The sequence below is a fragment of the Saccopteryx bilineata genome, chromosome 5, assembly GCF_036850765.1.
Source record: "Saccopteryx bilineata isolate mSacBil1 chromosome 5, mSacBil1_pri_phased_curated, whole genome shotgun sequence".
In the NCBI taxonomy this organism is placed as follows: Eukaryota; Metazoa; Chordata; class Mammalia; order Chiroptera; family Emballonuridae; genus Saccopteryx; species Saccopteryx bilineata.
In genome coordinates, this window is record NC_089494.1 from 72,381,838 (window position 1) to 72,407,841 (window position 26,004).

The 26,004-nt window shown below is 37.6% G+C and overlaps 1 protein-coding gene across 2 annotated transcripts in view; it reads left to right on the plus strand.

Annotated features, from left to right (window-relative positions):
* The window catches only part of GRB14 (growth factor receptor bound protein 14), a 123,128-nt gene that overhangs the window by 56,338 nt on the left and 40,786 nt on the right, over nt 1-26,004 (plus strand). The window contains exons 1-2 of one of the 2 annotated variants that reach the window (XM_066280827.1): nt 2,005-2,211; nt 22,965-23,121. In XM_066280827.1, coding sequence (XP_066136924.1) covers nt 2,149-2,211; nt 22,965-23,121 — 220 coding nt within the window. In that variant the 5' untranslated portion in view covers nt 2,005-2,148. Of the gene's footprint in view, nt 1-2,004; nt 2,212-22,964; nt 23,122-26,004 lie in introns of those variants that run through there. The other variant, XM_066280826.1, reaches the window with a different exon arrangement.

A 26,004-nucleotide genomic window follows, 5' to 3' on the forward strand; every position in this document is an offset into this window, starting at 1 on the left:
TATTGTATGATTTTGCCTGCTTTTTGTCAATATTAATTGACTAATGATGTGGATTTATTTTAGGGCTCTTTCTTCTGTTCCATTGAGCTATATGTCTGTTTTATGCAGTGCCATGCTATTTTTTAAAATTTATTTATTAATTTTAGAGAGGAATAGAGAGAGAGAAATACAAACATAATTTGTTCCTGTATGTGCTCTGACTAGGGATTGAACCCTCAGCCTTGGTATACTCTAATGATACTCTAACTAACCGAACTATTGGCCAGGGAAGTACCATGCTGTTTTGATTACTGTAGCTTTGTAGTATAATTTGATACCACATAGCATGATTTCTCCAACATTGTTCTTCTTTCTCAAGATCACTGTGGCTATTCAGTGCCTTTTGTGGGTCAATATAAATTTGTGGATTATTTGTTCTTGTTCCGTGAAATACACCTTTGGAATTTTGATAAGAATTGCATTTAGTCTATAGATTGCCTTAGGTAGTATAGACAGTTTAACAATGTAAATTCTTCTTATCCATGAGCCCAGTATATGCTTCCATTTATTTGTGTCTTCTTCAATTTCTTTATTCATTATCTTATAATTTTCTTAGTACAGGTCTTCTATCTCCTCAGTTAAGTGTATTTTTAGGTATTTTTTGATAGAATTGTAAATGGAAATGTTTTCTTGGTTTTCCTTTCTGATAATGCATTGTTGGTGTATGTCTGTGACTTTTTATATTAAGTGAATTTCCCCTAGCTACCATAGTGATTGATTTTAGGTTTTGAAATTCAAAGTAGGAAATCCAAGAGTTTGGAAAGTGTGGAGTGTTCCTTTTTCTTCCTATTTGTTTTTGAGGACTGTGAGATCACCATGCACATAAAACACACCCAAGTGTAAGGGAGTAAAGTGAACCCTACCTAATAGCAGCCAAGATAATGAAGTGGAAAGTTTGTATCTGAGTTGCTGAAAATCTTTCATTTTGCCTTGTGACTCTAACAATCATTCTGTAATCTAGAAATTATGAGGAGTTCCCCTCATGCTGAAGGCAAGGATTCCTTTCATGTGTCATGGTGGGAGAGCACTGAGTAGGTGCTTATAAAAGTGTCAGTTCAGGAGGGATTTATAATTATAAAAACTTAGTTTTAATGTAACAATACTTTTTAATCACTTTTTAGTGGTTTTTAGCTTTTTATTTAGATTTTATTGAAAGTTTTGTTAGTGAGTAATGTTTTAGTTGAACCTTCATCCAACTCTCCAAAACATAGAATGCAATTTTTAGTTGTAAGAAAAAAGGCAATATGGACATTAAAATTTTGTTATTGCTTTGAGCAGTGATTATTGTTTAACCGCTTTTAATTGAATGTAACATTTCTAAGTTTACACAGATCTGTGTTTTTTGAAAACATAAGCATTTTAGATTCATATATTATAGTTTAATGTTCCTTTTGTGTTTAACATTTCTTTTTAGGTTGATTATTTAGGTAATATTTAACAGAAAAATTTAAATGGGTAGCCTCTAGGATAGTCGAAAGATCCATAATACAAAAATTTTAGCTGTCTTGGAGATGAAATGTATATATGTATATTAAGAATCTTTTATGGTAAAATTTAAATGAACACTTTTGGACCAATTCTAACTTCAGGGTAATTTTTTGTGCCCCTATAATACATTCTAATCAACTCATTTGTCAATTTTATGAGTACCATAAGTAAATTTAGTTCATCTGCTTATTTATATACTTTAAGTAGACCAATGTAAACAGTTTCTTATCTGCCATATGTTGAAATGTTTTAGTAAAGTAAAGACAAAACTGCCTAGTCAACAAAGATGGCATTGAATTGCACTGTTTTGGAAAAAAAGAAGTTAAGTGAACTAGATGCCTGTTAATCTGGTTCTTTAAATATCATAAACAAAAGTATCAGAATGTGTTTCCAAGGACAAAGGCGGAGTTTCCTGGGCTTTGATTGGTTGCTGCCTTGTCCTGTCCCACAGCCATCCTTAATTGGCTTTGGGTAGATTGGAATCACATAAGCAGGGTGACATTTATTGCTTTCCTAGTTGTTTCTTTGCACTGAGCCCTGAGAGTCCCAAGGATTAACTGTAAAAGATTTCTTTCATTTCGTGCACGATCTGCAAGAGGGGATCATTTTAAAGGAGCAGGCATGAGTTTGAGTGCGAGAAGAGTCACTCTGCCTGCAGTAACACCAATAGTTCTACAGAAGAGGGTACGTGGCTGCTTTTGCCTTTTCTTCTTACTGTGTTTTTCTCCCCCGTTACTGTGTGTTTATTAATACGTTGAAAACTTCATTTACGTATCCTGAGAGAAACTACAATTAATTGAGGCTATGTAATTAGAGAATATATTATTGGAATTGAACTGGGGGGGGGACATGCTGCGCTAGAACCTTTCTGTAGTAAAAGCTCCATGTAAAAGCAGTTTGGTCTCAATTTCAGGGCACTGAGATTTAGAGACTGTAGTGAAGCTTTTGCTTTTCTTTCCCTTTTACTGTAACTCCAGGCCCCTTCGCCTTGACTTCAGTAGGAAATCTGCGAGCCATTGTGTTTTACATTTGTTTACCGATGAACAGTTGCTTCATTTTACTATAATTTATAACACAGTCATCCTCATTGTTGAATGGACTGTGTAATTGTTATACTGTTTACACATGTGGCACCAGTTTATTATTCTCTGGTTTCTACTCATTTCTGTTGAGTTTCTCCCTATGCGCTTAAGAAAAACTTTCCATTAAATTTTCCTGTGAAAGGGCTTTTGTTAATTATTAATGCAGTCAAACCTGTGTATTAAAATAGTTTGTTTTTTGTAAAGAAGTTTTTCATGTCTTATTTGCAGTAGTGTATGTTATCAGGTAATAAATGCACTGCATAATGTTCCATTTAAGTAAAATGGAATACATTAAACTTCTCTTGAAAATATACCAAATAATATTGCATTGGATTCTTTAAAGATTCCAAACTCTTGCAGAGAAAAAGAAAGTACCAAAACACATTTTTGGCAATATTCTCTCTGAATGATGTTGGTGTTACTAGATACTGAAATGTTTATTTCCATGCCCAACTTTTAATAGTTAACTGCTGGTTAACTATTAATGAATTTCTTTAAGTCAAAGGTCATGGTTTTCATTTATTTGAAAATAACAACTCTAAAAATTAAGGTGTATTTTAAAATTAGAAATGTCTCTCTTTTTTTAATTTTTTAGATTTTGAACTTACTTTCTTATCCATCATTTATTCACTAGGCCAAGGGACATTTTACTTGGCACTGGAATAGTATATGATCATTTTGCCAGTGTTTGTTCTTAATCTTTTTTGATGGCTTTCTTTCATTTTAAGCAAATTTAATTAAAAATATTTTGCATTGAGCTTGAATCTTTATGTTGATTTAGACTTAGCAGTGCATTGATAATGACCATAGTTTTCCTGAATCACTGGGCATGTAAAAAGGCATATTAACATATATCATATCTGTGTTCTTATGTTTTTTTCCTTTATATAGTTTCATATTACAGTTTAGATTGACCATGAAATGTTCATCATGTGGTCTTTTTGGACAAGGTGTTGGTGTGGTGGAAATTATACCACCTGGGCTGCTTTTCGATTACTGTGTGACCTTGGATCAGTCACTAAATTCTCAGAGACATTGTTTCCTCACCTGCAAGATAACAGCGGAGAGATTTTCATAAATGCTCTCTTAAATCTTATTTTCATCTAATTCTGTGAATCAAATAATGCATTTTGTGTTTTCATAGTTATAGTAACACATTTTTTATTTTCTTAGAGTATAACACATTAGAAAAAAACACCATCATTTCTAAAAACTTTGAGCAGTTAGGCAAATTGGTACGAGTACACTTTGGCTCAGACTGGTAAGTAGCAAACCAAAAGGCCCCTGGAAAGCTGTGATTATAACTGATGTTAGTTCTGAGTTGCTACTGGACGCATCATTGTCGCTTCTCTTGATCCTTTTATAATAAACTTCTTCCTAGGTTTCTATTATAGTAATTACCTAAGTCAAAATCCCCTAAGCCCAAACCCATGTTATTCCGTTCTACTGAGTACACATATTAAATGTTCATATAAATCAGCACATTATCATTTGCAGAAAGTACTTAATGCTGTCTCTTTCACTTGATATTTTAACCCCCAAAGGACCCATTGTTTAAAAAGTTGTTTAGAAATTTTTAATATCTTTTCTATTAGGAATTCGGTATTTTTCTGATTAAGAAATACATCCATCTGTTCTGGTTACACCATGATCTTTTTTTTGTTTTCCAAGATAGACAATGATTCCACACCTGTAATTAACTTGTCATTTTCTACATGCACCATAATACGATCATGCTACAAATTAGTACAAACATTTCTGAGTATTTTGGGGGGCAGCTTCTCTTTTTCTCAAGAAGGTAGGTAATTTTCGCATTGGTTTGGCATAAAGTTTGCTCATTCTTAATGAGTAGTTCTTATAAAATAATTGCCTACTGGAATCCTAATCATTTGAAAAGCTAAGAACATTTCTGAAAATGCTTAGGAGCACTAGGGAGTAAATTTCTAATCAACTAGTGTATCTGGCCATAAAGTCTCCTGGGAGTGGTTAGGAACTTGGATTTAAATATGGCCCATAACATTGTATTGATCATTTTTGTAGCAGATCAAATACACTTTGATCTTTGAGGAACAGAGTCTTGCTAGACTCCCCAATCAAGCAAATTGGAAATAATTTTTTGGCTTCTTCTAGCTGTATTTAAAATAAATTTTCTTGGTTCTAGTACAATACATCAAGATTCTAGTGAAGATGGTTTTATGACATTTGTCATAAATTATCACATCCTTAACAAAAGCTTTGAATGAATCCTTTACTTCAGAGCATTTTTCTCAGATAACTACTAAGTTATGTATTTTATTTCTTCAGATGAGAAGACTGAGTTTCATGGGTGTGAGTGACTTGTACAAGGTCACCAAAAAGGTCAATGACAAAGCTAGAAATAGAATCTAAGTCTTGTGACTTCCAGTGTGTTTCTCCTAGATACGTGTTACCTCCTGAAATTAATATGTTAATGAAATTGCCTTATGGTATGTGTATTTGCCATTCAACTTTTAGTCTGGAATTAGTTTTGGCAGATTCTTTGATATTCCTTTGTACCTCCACAACTCCTATATGTTGTGGTGTTGAAAACATCTTATTTAGAAAGCAATTGTAAGCAACAAAGTGAGTGTGAGTAGTTGTGTGTATGTGGGTGCATGTGTATGTATGTGTTTGTGAGAGAGAGAGAATTTATATTCACAGATAAATGTTGTTACGTTGCATCAAGAAAACATTTTAAAGTTCCAAGGAGTTTTTAACAAAAGACTCAAACATTATAAGCTATAAATTAAGAGCATTATAAGATCTACATTTTTTATAGACAGGCCACAAGGTCATAAGATCAGATGTCCCTATTCTGATTCTATGGGTAGGGATGTTTCATGCCTCTATCAGATTAATGTCGTTTTACCAATTATGCTTACGATCATTTCTGTGTTCCTTATCCATAACTGTAGTTACAAAGATGTTGATAAACACAAATGATCCTGAAGAGTCTTCTGAACTCTCAGAGGAAAAGGGATAATTTTTAGAATATATTTTTCTTAAGATTCATATCCTTTTTAAAATATGAAATTCATGAGTACAATATGAAGTAATGACAGAAATTCAAATCTCCATCTCTACAAGAGTCTAGTTTATATTACATTCGTTTTCCTTTTTATACACTTAGAATCATTACTATGATTTTCTTTTAAAAAAACAATTTTTGTAAAGAATGAAACAGATCATATTACTCTTTTGTCTAGAACTTTTAAGAATATGTACAGAATCAGCCCAAATGCATGTCGTGTTCACTGTGCTTCGGGGCCTAGACGTAGTGCAGTTGCCCAGCTTTGTATGAAGCCTCCACTCTAGCACATTGTTTTCCTCCTTGTGCTCCCAGACTTCTGCTCAATGTCCTCCGTACGACTCCAGGCTCCTGGTTGCTTTTATGGTTGTTTATTGCCTGTGTCCCAGCTTAGGCTGTGGTGCCATCTTGAATTCTTCTGATATTCTTTCTCATCTGTCTTTACAGTGTCTTGAACCCGACAGATGAGAACTCATTTCTCAAGTCAGTAACTACTGTCATGTGACATCAATTTTATTGTTACCTGTCATGATTTTAAGTCTTATTAGCTGTTCATCGGTGTGTATCTTATACTTTCTGGCTTTTCAAATTTGACTTTAACTGTTCTCTGTGTATCTTGTGTATTTTTTGTATATTTTATGTTATTTGGTTTTTAAAATTTGTCTCCTTTTGTTTGACAACTAGAATTTTTAAATTTAAGTGAAAGGCTCTTTGAACAAAATGCTTTTGTCAGGTACAGGCTGAATTAATTTCATGTAAAATAAAACTCAAAAGAAGCATATTAAACAAGGAGGAGACTTATTTTTCTTTTACTTTACAAGAAGAATCAGTCCAAAGCTAATCCAGCAGCTTCACAATGCCCTCAGGCAATTAAGCTTCTTTTTGCTTTCTGTTATACCGTTCTTAGTGTGGGTCTCTTTTCCTTTTAAAGAAAGATAAATGCAAATCTGTAGTCATCCTGTTCACATTTCTGGCATACAAAATGGGTGAGTTGTTAATGTGCCACCACTCTGAAATAGCCAGATGCTTCTGTTTACATCTTTCTGGCCAGGCTTGTGTCACATGGTCAGCCCTGGACACAGGGAAAGCCAGGAAATGTAGACCTGGCTTAACATATTGTCCTCCTCATCGGAATCAGGATTCATTAGGGAGTGGGGAATGGTGGCTCCTGGTGGGCATAACCATCTTCATTCATTAAAAGTGCTTTGGACATATTAAGCATCCAATATATATTTTTCCCTTGGATTTTTATTTTTGTCATACCAGTTATAAAATAGTTATGCTTTTGAACACATGTATTCTATTTCTTGTATGCAGATAGTAGAAAGTGTGCTGAGTGGGAAGGAGCAGATCTCCTGAGTTATAGAAATCCACAGATGTTGTTATGAGTTCAGGTGGATAGCTTGTTTGGAAGGTGGACGTAATGTGGTAGTGTATATTGTTATTGCTTTTACCCAGAATTCTCATACTTGCCAAACCTTGATCTTTCTGCTGCCATTTAAATTTTTTTGTACAGGGTAACTTACTTTCATATTCACTCAGGAAGGTTGCCACATAGATGAATGGTTTTGGTGTTTTCACAAAATGTTTTTTTTCCTGAGAAGTAAGTTTTTAATATATTCCTGAGAATATATTTTAATATATTCCTGGGAAGTAAATTTTTAAGAAGTGGAGTAGAGCTTGTGTGTTTTGGAGCCAGGAAGTCCTGAGTGTGAGCTCAGCTCTGTCACTGACCAGTGGTATGACTTAAGGTGTCTCTTTTAAACCTTTCTGAGAATCAGTTTTTCTGCTTTGGAGATAATGATGCTTCCATACAGAACAGTTGTGAGATAAATTGGGTATTTGGAATTACTTGCCACATAGTAGAAGCTCAGCAAATGTGAATTCCTTTCCCCCACCCCCATCAGTAAAATGACATGTATTACTAGGTTAATAAACACTTTAAAATCTTCCTTATTTCTATGAATTTTTGTACCCTGTCCTATTAAGGTGGTTATCCAGAAATTTCCACATAGCTAGTGATTCAAATCAAAAGTAGCTGTCCTTGATGTAATGCAGTCAGGGAGAGAAAGATAATATGTCTTTCAAATGCTTGTTCCCTTTGTTCCCTTCCTGTGACTTTAGTGGATTCTAATTTGAATTTAGAAAATTAATTTTCTTATTATATGCTGATAAGTGGTGGTTAGGTGACAATAGGTGGCTATATTATTTCTCCTTACACTATCCTAGAGATTATCTGACAAGGACTCATGGGTTGTATATTTGAAAGAAGTAAAATTGTGCCTAGTGTTTAGACATTGCTTCAGTAGACAAAGATGATGTTACTGTAATGTTAGGGATATGATGGCCATTTTGCTTCATCGCTGGACTTAAGTGCCCAGCACAGCAAAAGTACAGAGTTGGTATAAATTGCTATTAATTCAAAAAACACAATTTTTGACAAAAGAGAATTTGGCTTTTGGTACTCAGCTGCTATTGACATTTCCTTCTCTACATTTGTCTGTTTCATTCACCTCATTTTTCTTGGGTTTTACGTGTTGTGGTGAAAAGCCATGCTCTCAAGGCCCACCTCAGTTGGTCCACCCTTTTCTGTTACCCATATCCAGCTCCAGGTTGCTGCTGTGGACAATTTGGTGTACTCACTGCCTTCACTACACACCAATAATAATAAAAACAGCCATAATGTATTGAACACTGACTACACATCCATTCTCTTTAATCATAAGAACCCTGCAAGGTTGACTGGTGCCCTGGTTTCAGAGTAGGAAAGTGAGGCTTGGAGAAGTCAAGTGTCCTTTGCACAGCACACCGCTAACGAATGACAGCACAGGCCCGAGCTGCAGGTACAGGAGGCCACCTCCCAGAAGTGCATGGGAACGCGCATGCGCATACTGCAGAGCCTTCTCTGCGCGTGAGCTCTTCGCTCTCACCCATAGTCTACCAGTCAGACAGAGCTCACCTTTCTGTCCATCTTTTGCTCTCCTAGTTGTTTTACTTATGTTTGCACTCAATCTCGCCTCAAAGACATACTGACCCAACTGTGTGTTGGAGATAGGGCTGTAGTATTTTGGGACTTCTTCAGAAATACCTTATTTGCTTGCAAATATTTCTAGTAATAATAATCTCTAATATCATTGAGTGCTATCAGTTTGCCAGCATTTGATCCATTTTATAGTATGAGGAATCTAAGGCTCATAACTGATTAGCTGGTGGTCTAGGATCTGCCCACAGAGTGGACTTCAGCGTGCATCGTTGCCGTGAGCACCGGACTGGACCTGTGTGCGAACAGGCCTGTGCCCCGTATCATTTTGTAAACTACAGTGCCTGGTCCACGTTTGGCAATAAAGGCAGATTAAAAATAGCTGGCTGATTAACTGTCTAAGACTCTTGCTGAGGGCAGTCTTAGGACTGGCTATCCCAGCTGTGCCCTAGCGCCCTCAGCCAAGTCTAAAAAATAAGAATCTCTCCTTGGCAGAAAAGGGAAGCAGGACCTTTGGTAATATCAGATATTAAATGTTCTGAGAGAAGAAAGATTTTCTACCTCTGTAGGATATTAAATATGCTTGCTTTTAAGGCAATTCCCAAAGAGAAATTAAAAAATCATTTTTATATAAACAGCATTGTCAGTAAGTGATTATAGCTTCCTAATTAGGCATGCATATATGAACATATACAATCAGTTGTGTTTGTGAAAATGTTAGGAATATTTTTTCTTAGTTTCAGAAGTCAAGTTAGATCTGTCAAGATTTGAAGAAAAATTTCGATGTTAGCATTCTAAATGCCAGAGAGAACTTGCATTTGAGATTCCTGGTAAGGTGACTTTATTCATTCTCTCTCTCTCTCTCTCTCTCTCTCTCTCTCTCTCTCTCTCTCTCTCTCACACACACACACACACACACACACACAGTCATTATATACCAAAGTATTTCTCTCAATAAGTTTAAGATGTAGACATGGTTTATCTTAAAAATGCAAAGAATTAAGAATACTTAAAAATAGATTTAAACTTTATTATGAAGCTTGTAATTATATTAAGAAAGACCTTCACAGAGTTAATCGTGTTAAAGTTGTCATTTATAAAACACATTTCTTTCTCTATTTTTTCTCTATTTGCACTCACTGAGGAATCAAGACTCCCTCTGCTGGCTGTTTCAGTATATGCGGGTCTTTTTTTTCTGGCAAATTACGCTTTAAAAAAAAGCGAAACAGAGAAAAACAACCTGTTTGACATTCAGAAAGCTTGGTCATTGGGACATAAAAGCATTTTTATGTTCTGGCATTTAGTTATGTAATACTTTTATCCAAGGGGTTGGGTGGAAGCAGCAGCTTAAAGCAGCATGGAAGTTGGACGAGCAGAGTGGAAAGAAGAGGATCAGGTAGCAGTCCAGACACTGGGTCCCACAGCTGGCTCTGCCAGTGACTAGCTGGAGACCCTGGGCAAGACACCCTCTCTCGCCTCAGCTTCTTCATTTGTAAAATGAGAAGATTTCAGTGCTTGTTCTCCTAGAGCCTTTCTAACCATAATATTTTATGACTTTTAACAGTATTGAGTCAATACATGTTTTATACTGATAGAAAAAACATATTTAGAAAAAAGAGGGCAAAGGTGAAATTTCAAAATTGGATATAAATTATTTGTTTCTAGTGCTGTCACAGCATGGGAATCTTATGTCTAGGAATTGATATTTTGTTTGTCATTATTAGTTAATAAAATAATACCCTCCAATGTTTCAGAAAGACAGAACACAGCATATTTAATTGATGCTATGGCACTGTAAATTATGAGACACATCATTATTTTATATGCTTCCTGTTAAACTATGACACACCATTGATGGTAAATTACATCCAAGTTTCAGTAAAGTTAAATGTGAGAAAATGTGCTCATTTCTCAGTGAAATGAGTAGTTGTGAAAGAATCAGTGAAATAAGGTAGTTCCTGAAAGTGCTTCAGCTGATGCCAGCCAGCTCAAGAATTGTAATAAAGTCTGATATGCCCTGGGCTCTAATAAATCTCTTTTCTCCCCTCCTGTTTCTCCTTCTGTCTTCTAAACACTTCTTCCCCCCCTCCTCAACTTGTCCTTCTTTCTTATTATGTGAAATGGTTTTTATCTTTTTTAATTACACGTCTGATGGTTATTCTGGGAATAAATGATTGCTTAAAAGCTGAAATGAGATACTGACACAACACTGCGTCCAAACTATGCATGACCAGTAGTTTTTTGCTTTAAATTTAAATAAGCATTAACACTGTGAAGGTTTTTTTCATTTCAAAGATGAATTTGTAAGTACTGGCATCTTCGCAAAACACTCCTTTGATTGAGTCATTGGAAACAGTAGTGTAGGATTTGTGATTTGACCCACTTTATTATTCATATTGGATTAGGTCCTAGAACAGAATATTTACACGTGTATGTATCTGTGTATCCATGGTTTAGTGTATTTTTGGACTTAGTTTTTAAAGTTTGCCTTCTCTTATAATGAAACTGTAGGGGTGTGTGTCTGTGTGTGTCTGTGTGTGTGTTTAACTACATAACAGAACAAACTGAAAGAGTGCCCAAATTCTCTTTGTAACATTGCAACTCCACTTGAGTTAGGGTCTTTCGATCCTCCAGGGGGAAAGGAAGCCCGAGAAAGCAGCAGTCTGCAAGGCTCTTGGCCTGAGGCAAGGAGAGCAGAAAGGTAAAGAACAGAATAGGGCACCCAGTAGAGCAGAGGGCCTTTTCAGAGACATTCTGGGCCTCCCTTTGCCTGCAGACTGTCTTTCTTCTCTTGGTTGGAAGCCTAGACAAGGCATGATTTGGCAGTGTCACTGGTCCAGCTGCCAGGTGTGGCAGAGCTACACCCTCTGCCCTGCCAAGTCTAGGGCATTGTCAGTAGTGAGGCCATACTGGGCCTCTTTGACCTGTCCTGATGCTGGCTGGGAAATGAACTTGTACATCATGAAACTCCATCCTTGAAATAGAATTCCTATCCAGAACTACTGAAGATCTTATATTGGTCCCAGAAACACAGGCCCTTTAACTCTGAATTAGTTCATCTCTTTATCTAGTCATGCCTTCTGATTTTTCTGTTGAAATGTAGGAATGAGCAAATGTACACAATTCAGATTTTGCAGAAGTGGCATGGGAGTGAGCCATCATGTGACCTTCAGAATTGTAAACTAATAGAAAGAGCCTGGATCAATGGTGACTTGATAAAATTGCCTCACCCAAACAGTGAGCTGTCTGCCTCTGTTTTTGAATGTGAGAAAATAAATAAATATACCTCAATTTTGTAGGATGCTTTTCTGTTACTTGCAGCTGAATCTGTTCCTAAATGATTAAATCATCATATGATTATTTGTCATTATTTTTTACCTTTTGTAATCATTATTCTTATAAAAATGGCATTTAAAACTTAATTCTATATTTTCGCCTATCACTAAAATGTAGCCTGTCATTTATGTATTTTAAAATGAATCCCTTGTCAAGCTCTGGTCAGTTGGCTCAGTGGTAGAGCATTGCCCCGGCATGTGGAAGTCCTGGGTTCGATTCCCGGTCAGGGCAGACAGGAGAAGCGCCCATCTGCTTCTCCACCCCTCCCCCTCTCCTTCCTCTCTGTCTCTCTCTTCCCCTCCTGCAGCCAAGGCTCCACTGGAGCAAAGTTGGCCTGAGCACTGAGGATGGCTCCATGGCCTCCACCTCAGGCACTAGAATGGCTCCGGTTGCAACAAAGCAACACCCCAGAGGGCCGAGCATTGCCCCCTAGTCAGCATGCCGGGTGGATCCCAATGGGGTGCATGCAGGAGTCTGTCTCTCTGCCTCCCCACTTCTCACTCCAGAAAAATACAAGAAGAAAATAAAATGATCCTTTGTTGTAGTGACCTGCTCTCTAGTGTGCATTAGTGAAACCAGAGCTCAGCTGTGCTAGGCAAAGGTACTTCTTCCACAGGCACCTGTGATTCCTCAGCTGGTCCTTATAATTCTGTCCCTCATATCTTTGCAAAATGCTCTGTCTACTCTTCTGTACATATTTTTGCTCTTGTTGTCTTTGCTCATAATAGTTGTTTCATTCAGCTAGCCACCCACCTTTTTTTTTTTTTGAGTTTTTACAAAATCCCTGACTTCAAATGAACCACAGAAGGTACCTGATTCACCTTTGCTTAATTTACATATTCCATGAACCTTTGCCTATATTTTCTGTTTGGCCCATGTGTTTCTGTTCTTCTTTATAGCTTTTCAGACCTTGTGAGGTTTCAAAGCTGCTCCCTAATGTTGTCTCCTGACAATATTAGTGCTGCCTTTGGTGGTTTCACTCATCACTAACAGAATACTTTGGTTTGTTCACTGTGTGCCCAGAGTTGTGCTAACTGCTGGGGATATAACAGGAAGCAAACATTAGCATCATCCCTGCGATCACATAGTTTTCTGAATAGTGGAGGCTGATGCGTAGTAATTACAATGCCACTCACATGCATACATGGGACAAGGGCTTGGGCCTTAGCTGAGAGAGTCACTACAAGCTTCCCAACAGAAATGGTGGTTTAACTGAGGGATGGATGTACAAGTTGGAGAGACAGTGTGCTAGGCAGCTGAAACAGGACATGCACATATCTTGTGACAGGAAGAGCATGACTATTTCAAGAAATCTGAGAAAAAAAGTATGGTCAAAGATCAAGAATAAGGAAGGGATTATAGGCAGTGGTCCCCAACCCCCGGGCCGCGGACCGGTACCAGTCCGTGGGCCATTTGGTACCGGTCCGCAGAGAAAGAATAAATAACTTACATTATTTCCGTTTTATTTATTTTTAAGTCTGAACGATGTTTTATTTTTAAAAAATGACCAGATTTCCTCTGTTATATCTGTCTAAGACTCACCCTTGACGCTTGTCTTGGTCACGTGATACATTTATCCGTCCCACCCTAAAGGCCGGTCCGTGAAAATATTTTCTGACATTAAATGGGTCCGTGGCCTAATAAAGGTTGGGGACCACTGTTCTATGGGATATAGTAGAAAGGGGCTATGGGGGGATGGAATGGACCTGTTTGTGTCAGTCAATTCCAGTAATATTCATATTGCTTATAATATCTGTTTTGAGTTAATATCTTATATCTAATTGAACACATACTGCTTGCTCATGCTCAAGTAAAATGTATTATTGAATATCCCTTTTGATAGAAAGAATTTAAGGTTCCCTCCCTACTACCTGATTTCTCTAAAGTATGTACTATTTTGCTCTACATAAGTATTTGACAGCTAGCCAAATAATATGGGAAGGTAGTAGGAAGCAACAACTTTTCTTGAGATAATTAGGGTTTTTTTTGAATAATCTTTTTAAAAATATATAACATTTTGTTAGAGATTTGGAATAAATAATAATGAATGTATTATTTTCCATTATCTTCAAGGGAACACATTAAATTGCTTAATTTAAAATATATGAGATGTCTTCTCTTATCTGAGGACACTGTGCTTTATTTAGAAGAATGTAAAAACCTAAGGCTATGCTGACCTTGACATAAAAATATTTCACATGACTTAGATTCATCACATATCTATTAAAAACAACAGAGAAAATAAATCTTAAGCATTAAATGAATACTATTGTACTTGTATGGTGGACTTCTGTAGAGCTGTAGAAATAAGCTTTACTTTGGGATCTAGTTCTAAGAGCAAATTTCTATAGGCCTTGTTCTTTATTTTTCATTATATATAAACAATATATGTAATTAACAGATGTAAATAAATGTTTTTTTCTGTTTAAAAGTTATACTTTTCATCATAAGATCTTGTTATTAAATATGGTATTTAAATTATTTTAAATTAAATATTAATAAAAATTAAATGTATTTAAATGTAGTTAATTTAAAAATTAATTTTGTGATTCTAAATAGTAATTTTGTGATTCTAAAATAGTAACTGTCCCAGAAGATAGCCATGTTCCAAAAGCTTTCCTTCCCTCCCCCCCTCCCTCCCTCCCTCCCTCCCTCCCTCCCTCCCTCCCTCCCTTCCTTCCTTCCTTCCTTCCTTCCTTCCTTCCTTCTGTTTTCCCTTACTTTTTATCATATTGAGTCATGTTCATATATTTATGTTTAATCAATGCTCTTTTAGCATTTATTGGGGTGACATTGGTTAATAAAATTATATAGGTCTCAATTATATAGTATACATTTAATTCTGTCATACAAAGTTAAATCTAATACCACCATATATTTGACCACTTTACCCTTTACGACCCTCACCACTACCCCCTTACCTCTAGTAACCACCATACTGTGGTCTGTGTCTATTAGTTTTTGTTTGTTTGTTTAGCTTTTTTTTATTTTTAACCAGCTTAATGGTTATGCCTCCTCTTTCCTCCCTCCTCTGGAGAAATAAAGGATACATGGGGGAAAACTCTCCAGTTGCTAATTACTTTCCACGGAGTCCAGTGTCTCTTTCTGCTTGATGGCATTGCTGAATGACTGGATGACAAACCTAAATTTCTTTCACACATCCTTGTATGAAGCAGGTTGGAAAAGGATGTGGCTGTCCTTTGTCATCACGTTCTTAGGGTCTGCAGGGAGGAGGGGAGAGGCAGACTTTTCAGCCCTTGCCCAGTGCTTTCCTAAGGCATTCCAGGTAATCTCTTCTGAGAATCAGAATTTCTGGTAAGCTTGGGAGCAAAGTGATATACTATATTGAATTGACTTTCAAGCTTGATCTCCTTATTTTGTTTGTGTATTTTTTCAGAAATGGCCTTTGTCTTATTTTTTTTAAATATTCTGTGTTCTGCAGTGTCAAGACTTTAGAGGCCTCAAGACCTTTCCTGAAAGGTTAACCACTGTCTTAAATAGGTCTTGCTGTCTCTATTTGAACGTTGTTGTGTCTACTGTTTTAAAAATGGGTTATGTTCATTTTTCTTTATCTCTTGTTTCCACTTACTTTTTATGGAGGACATTCCAGGGGAGTTGAGGTATAAAGTGTATAAACTGCTTGATAAGGATATCAATCTAAACAGAGATCTGTTCCACCCACATTGCAGCATACCCCCGCTGGGACTACTCTGTCTGTGTATTACATTTCCATGCCTTTTGTTCTCAGAGCAGTTTTTGAATCTGTAAACCACTTTAAAGGCCAAGGTCGCTCTGATTATCAGGATTGCAGTAGACACAGCCTGTGTCTACACTGCTGGCTGTCCTTGGGTGCTCTTTGTTTAGAATGGTGGGATGTTACCAGTACGTGATTCTTCCTAATCAAGTGTTTGTCCACTGGTGAAACAAAGGAAGTTCTTATTATTCTTCAGGGTCCAAGCAGGATTTCTCCCTGCTGGTGTACAGTTTCAAATGATCTTGTAGATATATTGTATGATTAATATTCTTCTCACCCTATTTTTTACTTTATAAGGTATGCTGGGTATTTGGGCCTCTGAACTGGTTTTGTATCTTAGCTCTTTATTAAATAGCTTGATGATATGATCTTCCAATCTTTTTTTTACCTCTTAGTATTTAAAAGAAACAGGAGTCCAGTACTTTGCTTTAATGACTCTTAAGAGCAGCTCTGCTATTTGGTTTGTACATGATCCATACTAGTTATGCAGCTTTTCTAGTGACTTGACTTTTTTTTTCTTACATAGGAAGTTTTACGGTAGTAATCCTTTGGGCAAGAGGCACATTCAGCTCTATTAGAGATTTAAGGCTTAGATTAACTTTCCCTGTTTCATACACTTTAAGGAGAAATAAATAGAAATAAAATGAGACTTTTAACAAAGGCATCTCATTGGTAGTGTAAGGAATTTTCTCATTATCAAATAGATCTAAGCAATGACAGGGGTTTACTGCATAGAATATCAACCAAAACATAATTTTATTATTCACAAAATGTGTGTTTTGGACAGATGTCAGAATTGAATAGCATTTAAAGAAAAATAAGGGTTTGAAATAGAGTGCCAATGAAAGTATTACATTTTTCTCCCAGCAGGTGTTATTTATTTAAAAAATGAGTACATGTACCTATTCCAGAAATTTAAGTTGGCCCAGCTCTCTAAATGTGTGTGTCTTGATTCTTGGCAGCCTCTTTCTTTCAAATTTGCAACAACACAGTTTGAAGAAAATAATGGGATTCCTGATTGGTTAGATCTTTTTTTTATTTTCCCCGTCTTTGCCTTGTGTTCTGTTCTTGCCCTCTTCATGAATTTGGCTTAAGCTTCAGACTGTTTTTAATTTTCTTAGCCCCTCTGAATTTAAAGATAGAGTGTGAAAAAAGTAAGAGGCGTGCCTCTGTTGCCCCCGGTGATGGGAGTTTACCATAAGAGAACTTGGGGTAGTCAGGAAGCACAGGGAACCTGTGAATAGCTTCCAGGCCCTTCCCCGTTCCCTCCATTTCCTGGCATGGAGTGTGCAGCCAGCCTCCGAGGGAACTGGACCAGCAGCTCGTCATTGCCTCCATGATGGAGCAGTCCCAGGGTGGGTCTTCTTATCCTCTTAGGAGCGGTCACCCTCATACCGCTTTTGGCAGGAGACTCCCGCAGTACTCAGTGCAGTCATCAGTCACAGCAGTATGGGAATTACTGGACAGCAGCACCCTTGAGAGTCCCCCGGGTTGTCTAGCCCAGTTACAAATACTGAAGGTGCACACATAAGAACAATTGAAAAAAAAAAAAAAGAACAATAACTTACCGGATGCAATTGTGGGAGACACTGAGATTCCAAACAGATCTTGGGGTCTTTGCAAACCACATCTGTTAACCACAAAATAAATGAACTGAAATGAAAGTTCAGTCGCATCTGATTTTGACAGTGTGTTTTCATGACCTTTGTCATAGAACTTTATGGCTGCCTCACTGACTAAACTTCACAACTACCCACTAACAGCAATATTGAGTCAATTCTTACCTAAGATTATTAATATAAAAAAATTATATATCTGTTGCTCATTGAGAAGAATTTTGATTTCCTGAGCATAAAATTTAATTAATCATATATACTTTGCAACAAAAAAATTTAAATTAAATTAAATTTTACAAATATGCATTGAGTACCTGCTATGTACAAACTACTTTGATCAACTTTGGAGGAGTATCGATACATCATTTTTTCGTTGCAAAGATCTTTATTAAGCCATGCTCTCTCTGCCTTGGGCTAGGCCTCTAAGATGTGATAACAAATGGTAAACAAACAGGTTTTTCTCATAAGAGCTTACTAGTATAGTTTAAGAGATAGACATACAAATAGACAGTACAAATTAAGAGCACATTAGGGGGGCACATTATGAAATCATGGGCAGGCAGGGAAGACTTTCCTGAGGAAATGCCATGGGAACGGGGGCCAAATGATAAGCAGGAATTTGACAAAGAAAGCATATGTTGGTGGTTGGAGCATTGATTCCAAGTAGAGGATACCTCACGTGCAGCAAAGAGGGAATGGGTTGCAAGTTCTGTCGTATTTGGCTCGGATTGCAGAGTGACCTGCTCCATAGGCTGTCAGGCTGGGAAGCGTGCTTGCGAGGTGCTTAGACTTGCTTCCAGAAGGTCCCACTTCCCTGGTTGTCTTTCTACCTCACTTTATCTTTCAGGCTTTCTTGCCTCTCACTCAAATTTTGGAATTTCCTACGATTCAGTCCTAGATTCTCTTTTTTCTTTGTTCTTTTTTCCCTTTGTCAGACATATCCATATTTATGTGTTTCTTTAGTACCTATAAGCTCCGTTATTTCCGAGTCAGTTCTGAACTTAGGCGCTTACCTCCCTATCACCACCATCATACTTACCTCAGCTTCCTTAGGACCCTGCTCCCTGCTTGCTGCGCTTGCCATCGCTGCCTGCTCTCAGTCCTTACAACCTGCCTACTTCCTTCCTGCCCAGGGTCTCTGCGCAGCTTCTGTTCCCTTAGCTGGACATGTTCTTCCTTCTCTTCACCTAGCCACTGTCTACTCCTCTTTCAGCTCTTGGCTTAAATATATATTACTTCTCCATAGATATATTTTATGCCTATTCTAACCTTTATTTGATAATTTAATCGTATGCTGTACTTTTTTGCCCTACTTTGTAATTATTGTTTTTAATACTGCTTTCCCTGATAGATTTTAAGCTCTCCAAGTGGAACAACCATCTCCTTCTGTGAACAGCTTTATAATAAAACACTTAGCAAAGGACATCCACCTTACACAGGGTCTTACTAAACAGTGAGTTGCTTGAGTTAGGACAATGAGGAGCCACTGAAGAATTTTAGTAGCAGACTACCTGACTGGATTGGCTGTTAGGAAGTTTATTCTGCTAGCAGTATGGAGAATTAATTGGAGGGGTTTATAGCAAGAACAAGGAAGATAAGTAGGTGGGTATAATCACTAGGAACTTATAGCCTCCTAGTGCACATATGATAAAAATAAAAAAATTCCACTTGACCTGTGGTGGTGCACTGGGTAAAGCGTTGACCTGGAAATGCTGAGGTCGCCGGTTCAAAACCCTGGGCTTACCTGGTCAAGGCACATATGGGAGTTGATGCTTCCTGCTTCTCCCCCCCTTCTCTCTCTCTCCTCTCTCTTTCTCTCTCTCTCTCTCTCTCTCTCTCTCCCCCTCTCTCTCCGTTCTAAAACGAATAAATAAATAAATAAATAAAAAAGAAGTTATTAAAATATATATATATATATATATATATATATATATATATATATATATATTCCAATTCTCCTTGGTCCAGGGGCTCAACAATATTCTCAGGGCTCTTTATTTCTTGGTGTGGTTAGCTCTGTGTGGGACTCGGTTTTCCACCATCTTCTCTTCATAAATAGTGACGTCTTCACCCTACACCTGCCCCGTGGGAAAGGGAGTCCCCTCTATGGTTATATGAACAAATACTACATTGGCTCCGACTGGCTCTGATCTGGGCATGTACCCATTTCTGAAGTGCTGATTGTTGCTAGGGGATACTGGGTACTGATGGATCAATCTGTATAACATCTCCATCTGGAACAGAGGCAGTGGTGCACTGGTAAATGGGCTGTAAAATTTAAAACATTTCAAGGCCTTTTTAATAGCATTTGTCAGTTTCTTTGGTGTAGGACTTCCACCGTGTCTGATACAAGCCGGTTCCGGCAGCTCCAGCACACCGTCGCTAGCTGCAGTTGGAGCTGCTTTAAACACAAGGACTGATGGTGAGGGAGGGGGTGCTGCTCTAAGAAGCCATCAGAATACTGTTAGAGGGGCTAGGTGCCGAGTAGCCAAATCCAAGAAGTAAGTTTGCATTGTGTCACACAACATAAATTTTGGTTTTCTGATATATTATTTCACTTAAGAAAGTTTTAAAGTTCTTGTATCATTTTCTAGAATAACCTTTGTAAGGACCATATAATATTTCATCCTGTGCAAGTATTATAGTTTACCATTTTTTCATGGTTGTATATTTAGGGTGATAGAATTATAAATAATGCTTTGCTGAAAATCTCAATGCCCAAAGCCTTTTCCACATTTAGGACAGACTCACTGAGATAGTTTGTCTAAGAGAAATTACTCAGTCAAAGGAATGAACGGATGCTTTGGTAAGTATTTCCCAGTAGGTGTACACAATAGTTTCTCAGTTTATATCACTACTATTATTGTAAGACAGCAGCGGTTTCATTGCACTGTGATTAAGTGTAATTAAAAAAAATGGATAGGACAGAATTGATACATCATTTTAATTTGCATTTATTTGAATTACTAAAAATGGTAAAATGTCTATGCTTTTGTAACAGGTGTACTATACTGAATTTTCTATTTCCCACTTTTGGGTATGTTGTTTATCTTACTGTATTATTGTCATGACTATTTATCTTATTATTAATTTAATTAAAATACAGTGTGTCCATAAAGTCATGGTGCACTTTTGACCGGTCATAGGAAAGCAACAAAAGATGATAGAAATGTGAAATCTGCACCAAATAAAAGGAAAACCTTCCCAGTTTCATACCTGTTCAGTGCAGTTTGATGTGGGCTCACACACAGATTTTTTTAGGGCTCCTTAGGTAGCTATCCCGTATAGCCTCTACAGACTCGTCACTGACTGATGGCCTACCAGAACGGGGTTTCTCCACCAAACTGCCGGTTTCCTTCAACTGCTTATCCCACTGAGTAATGCTGTTCCTATGTGGTGGCGCTTTGTTATAAGTGCACCGATATTCACATTGCACTTTGATCATGGATTTGAATTTAGTGAGCCACAGAACATACTGAACTTTCCTCTGTACCGTCCACATCTCAACTGGCATGGCCGTGGGCTACTCCACTGTATACACGATATTACGTTATCATCTGCGCATGCGCACATGCTGCCACATCATCCTACAGAAACTGGGAGGGTTTTCCTTTTATTTGGTGCAGATTTCACATTTCTATCATCTTTTGTTGCTTTCCTGTGACTGGTCAAAAGTGCACCATGACTTTACAGACACACTGCAGAATGTAACATCATTGATACTGGAAATTGTAACATTTAGCACAGCTTAGTGAAAGCTGAGGGGAGTGTTGTATATACAACTCTAATTTTATATAATTTAGGGAAACATAACTGCTTTAATAAGTACAAATGCACAATGAGTTAACATAATAAAAGTTCATTTCTTGTTCATGTCAAGTACCAAATCAGTGTTCCTAGTTGGGCACCTTTTGTGTGGTCATTCAGGGACAAAGGTTCTTTCTGTTCCATGGCTTTCCTTTCCTGTAGATCAGGGGTCCCTAAACTTTTTACACAGGGGGCCAGTTCACTGTCCCTCAGACCGTTGGAGAGCCGGACTATAAAAAAAACTATGAACAAATCCCTATACACACTGCCCATATCTTATTTTAAAGTAAAAAAACAAAAACAAAACAGGAACAAATACAATATTTAAAATAAAGAACAAGTAGCCTGGCCTGTGGTGGCGCAGTAGATAAAGTGTCGGCCTAGAACACTGAGGTCGCGGGTTCGAAACCCAAGGCTTGCCTGGTCAAGGCACATATGGGAGTTGATGCTTCCTGCCCCTTTCTCTCTCTCTCTCTCTCTCCTCTCTAAAATGAATAAGTAAAAAAAAATAAAATAAAATAAAGAACAAGTAAATTTAAATCAACAAACTGACCAGTATTTCAATGGGAACTATGCTCCTCTCACTGACCTCCAATGAAAGAGGTACCCCTTCCGGAAGTGCGGCAGGGGCTTGATAAATGGCCTCACGGGGCCACATGCGGGCCGCAGGCTGTAGTTTGGGGACCCCTGCTGTAGATCCTTGTAGTTATAGGGGAAGGGTGGCGAAAGAGAATGAAGGACTACTTTGTGGAAAATTTTTATGGGTGAGGCTTAGAAGTGCAAATACTGCATGGGCTTACATTCTGTTGATTAAAATACAATCCCATGTCCACAATTAACTACAAGGGAGAAAAGAAAAAGGATTTGGTGACCATCTAGCAAGTCTTTTTTTTTTTTTTTTTTTTTTTTGCATTTTTCTGAAGCTGGAAACAGGGAGAGACAGTCAGACAGACTCCCGCATGCGCCCGACCGGGATCCACCTGGCACGCCCACCATGGGGCGAGGCTCTGCCCACCAGGGGGCAATGCTCTGCCCATCTGGGCATCGCTCTGTCGCGACCAGAGCCACTCTAGTGCCTGGGGCAGAGGCCACAGAGCCATCCCCAGCGCCCGGGCCATTTTTGCTCCAATGGAGCCTTGGCTGCGGGAGGGGAAGAGAGAGACAGAGAGGAAGGAGAGGGGGAGGGGTGGAGAAGCAGATGGGCGCTTCTCCTGTGTGCCCTGGCCGGTAATCGAACCTGGGTCCTCCGCACGCTAGGCCGACGCTCTACCGCTGAGCCAACTGGCCAGGGCCCATCTAGCAAGTCTTTAGCAAAACTTTCATACCTGAAATGGAGGAATATTTTCAGAAAGTCTGATTCTTTTTATTACTTTTACTGTTTAATATACCTGGGAATAAATCACCCATGTTACTTGGATTATTTATAGGGTTTAAATATGTCATGGAAAATTTTAAATGTTGATAAGAATAAAAAGCTTTTGAGTTGACCAGCATAGTAGGGAAGGACATCTTATAATTAATTTAATTAATATATAACATAACATCATTAATAGTGGCCAATGGCTGTAAATAGTCATTGGCCTTTAGTTTAGACATGGAAAAAAAGAGAGTAAAAGTTGTTGGACAATGTGACTTTGCCACATGTTATCAACAAGTCTTGGGATAAGTAACATTCACTTAATGTATAAATAAATTAGATGTAGAAGACACTGTATAAGTAATTTGTAACTAGCTCAACCAATAAGTTTGATGACTTACTAACTATAAAGGTTTTAATAGAGCATTTTAACTCATCTTCTTATTTCTGCCTACACAGGTCATTAAAATATACAGTGAAGATGAAACCAGCCGGGCTTTAGAGGTGCCCAATGATGTGACGGCCCGAGATGTTTGCCAGCTGTTGATCCTGAAGAATCACTACATTGATGACCACAGCTGGACCCTTTTCGAGCACCTGCCTCGCATCGGTCTGGGTGAGGATACAGAATCATAGTCACAGCATTGCTTTTCTGTCCCTCAGAGTTTTGGTCATGTGGCAAACATTTTCTTCCTCAGAGATAGAAAAAAGAAAATGGCAAATAATTCTTTAGTCTTTTTACTTTTGGTCTTGGTGTGTAATAGTTGAAAATAGTAGAACAAAATGGAAATAAAGATAAAAATATTACTCATTTACCTCCTTTTAAAATAATTTCTGGACATTTTAGAGCTAGAACATAAGAGTTCAAATTGATGGAAAGATAAATTTCATAATTTGTTTAGTAGCACAGTTAACATTTTTGAGAAGTTAATAAAATAAGCTGTTATTTAGATTATTTTTTTAATCGACTGTAGGGCAGACATCGGGAGTATCCACAGTAGTGGAGTTCTCTTGATGGAAGCATACACCCTAAACTTTTCTTGAAGAAATAAGTAACTCTGTCCCATTTTTAAATCATAAATAGAAAGAGTAACCTTTTAAAATTGTTTTTAATTGAAAAGCACCATTGCACTGTGAATTATGGAAGTTTTATTGTTTATTTTATTCCAAATCTTTCAATAAGTTATGAAGAATTCTCATTCTTCTGCTAGAGTAAGACAGGAGTGTCAACAATTTTATCTCCCCTTTCTTATTTTTACATATTATCATTGTTAAAAAACATGTTCCCACCATAAGCAAGTGAGAAAGAAAGACGTTATGGCAACGCCATTTAGTGCTTTGAATCTGTATTAGTTTTCTGTGGCTGCTGTAACAAATTACCGCAAACTTGGGGGCTTCAACCAACCAAGTATATGTTCTCTCAGAAGTCTGCAATCAGTATTACTGATTCTTGGTATGAGATGAAGGTGTCATCAGGGATGCACATCCTCCTCGGGCTTGAGGAAAGACTGTCCCTTGCCTCTTCCAGCTTTGCGAAGGAGCCACCATTCTTTGGCTTGTGTCTGTATCACTTAGATCTCTACCTCTGTAGTCATGTTGCCATCTCCTTTGTCTGTGTCAGATCTCCCTTCGCCTCTCTCTTATAAGAACAGTAGCGTATAGGGTCTACAATGATAATCCGGGAGAATGTCCTCATTTCAAGATCCTCAACACAATTATATCTGCAAACTTTTTTTTTTTTTTGCTATATATGGTAACATTCATAGTTTCTAGGGATTACGGTGTGAATATTTGGTGAGGGACCTGTTGTTTAGCCTACTATAAAGTCCTATGCATTATATGTCAAAAACAATTGGTGATATATTATTTAAGTTATTTTAAATAATCTATCAGTGACAGCTGAATTATTTCCTTTAATTTGTTTAAGGAATTGAGGCTTTTATACCTAGTCATGAGTCATTCACTTTCTTGCATAGCTAGCTAACAACATATAAAATGTTTTCTTTGTTTGGTGTGTAGAAGGCTTATATCCCAGAACAAAAGCCAAAGTAAGGTTCAATTCAGATGAGAGGTTTGCCTTTGTTTTGTGAAATGGAATAAAGATGATGTTGGCAGAAGAGGTATGTCTTTCTTTTAAAAGGTTCTAGAAAGTGTTTCATTTGAAACTACCTACCTTCCCTGAACCCTTTAGAAAGTGTATGTGTACTTCCAATTTAAGACCATTGTCCTAGGATATGTCAGAGCCTCAGGGAGAAGACAGAGGGAAGCCTGTGGAAGAGAAGCTTGTAGTTCGACATTCTGCTCAGTGACTTTGAATCCCAGCCCATCTCCCCCAGTCCTCATTGATAGTTGATCAGCTGTATTATGTCAGCTGATCTTGACAGCTGAGCAAATACCTGGCAAGAAAACCTGAATTCTGAAGGTATGCTATATTGGCCCACGCAATGTAGCCTTAGCTTCCTAGGACAGAAAAAACTCCACCTATACTTTCTTCATTGCCATTTGTGACTAATTTAATTTCTATTTATGATTATTCATTTCCTAGGTATGTGGTATTAATTTTCAATAGGTATGTGGCATATTCTAAGCTATTTCACTTACTTATGTTTGTTAGGACATAGCTCTTAATTAGAATAATATATAATTACAGTATTTTATAGTCTTAAAATTTTTCTTTTGGGGAGACATTAAAACATTTTTTTTCCTTATGGTCACTACAATGTATCCTTAACAAGTAGCTTCAAATAATAAAACTACTCTGTAAGTCAAGCAGCAGTTTTCACTAAGACCACTGTAAGTTATATTAAGAAATAAAATGTTATCAAGGACTAAAATGCACAAGTCTTTAAATATAGAGGCTTAAACTGAAACATGATTTTGAGTTATATACTAAATTAAAATTTTAGACCAAAAATAGAAATAAATTTCTCTGTTACTATATTTTTTGAAAACTACTGAAATAAAATCAAACATGAGAATATTTTCTCATGGCTTCATCAGCCATGCACCAAAGCTTATAGAAAAGAAATTTAGTTCTAGTTCATTTTTTTTTGTATTTTTCTGAAGTGAGAAGCAGGGAAGCAGAGAGACAGACTCCCACATGTGCCCGACCAGGATCCACCCGGCATGCCCAACAGGGGGCGATGCTCTGCCCATCTGGGCCGTTGCTCCATTGCAACTGGAGCCATTCTAGCACCTGAGGTGGAGGCCATGGACCCTCCTCAGCACCTGGGCCAACTTTTGCTCCAGTGGAGCCTTGGCTCTAGGAGGGGAAGAGAGAGAAAGAGGAAAAGGAGAGGGGGAAGGGTGGAGAAGCAGTTGGCACTTCTTCTATGTGCCCTGGCCGGAAATCAAAATGAGTGACAAGAACAAGAATGGGTTTTCCCTCCTTAACTGTGATAGGAAGCTGCAGATACTCTTTGTCAATAGAATGAATTCTGACAACTTCACCTGTACATCTTCTCTGAGGGCTATTGATATAAAGGACCAAAGGACAAAT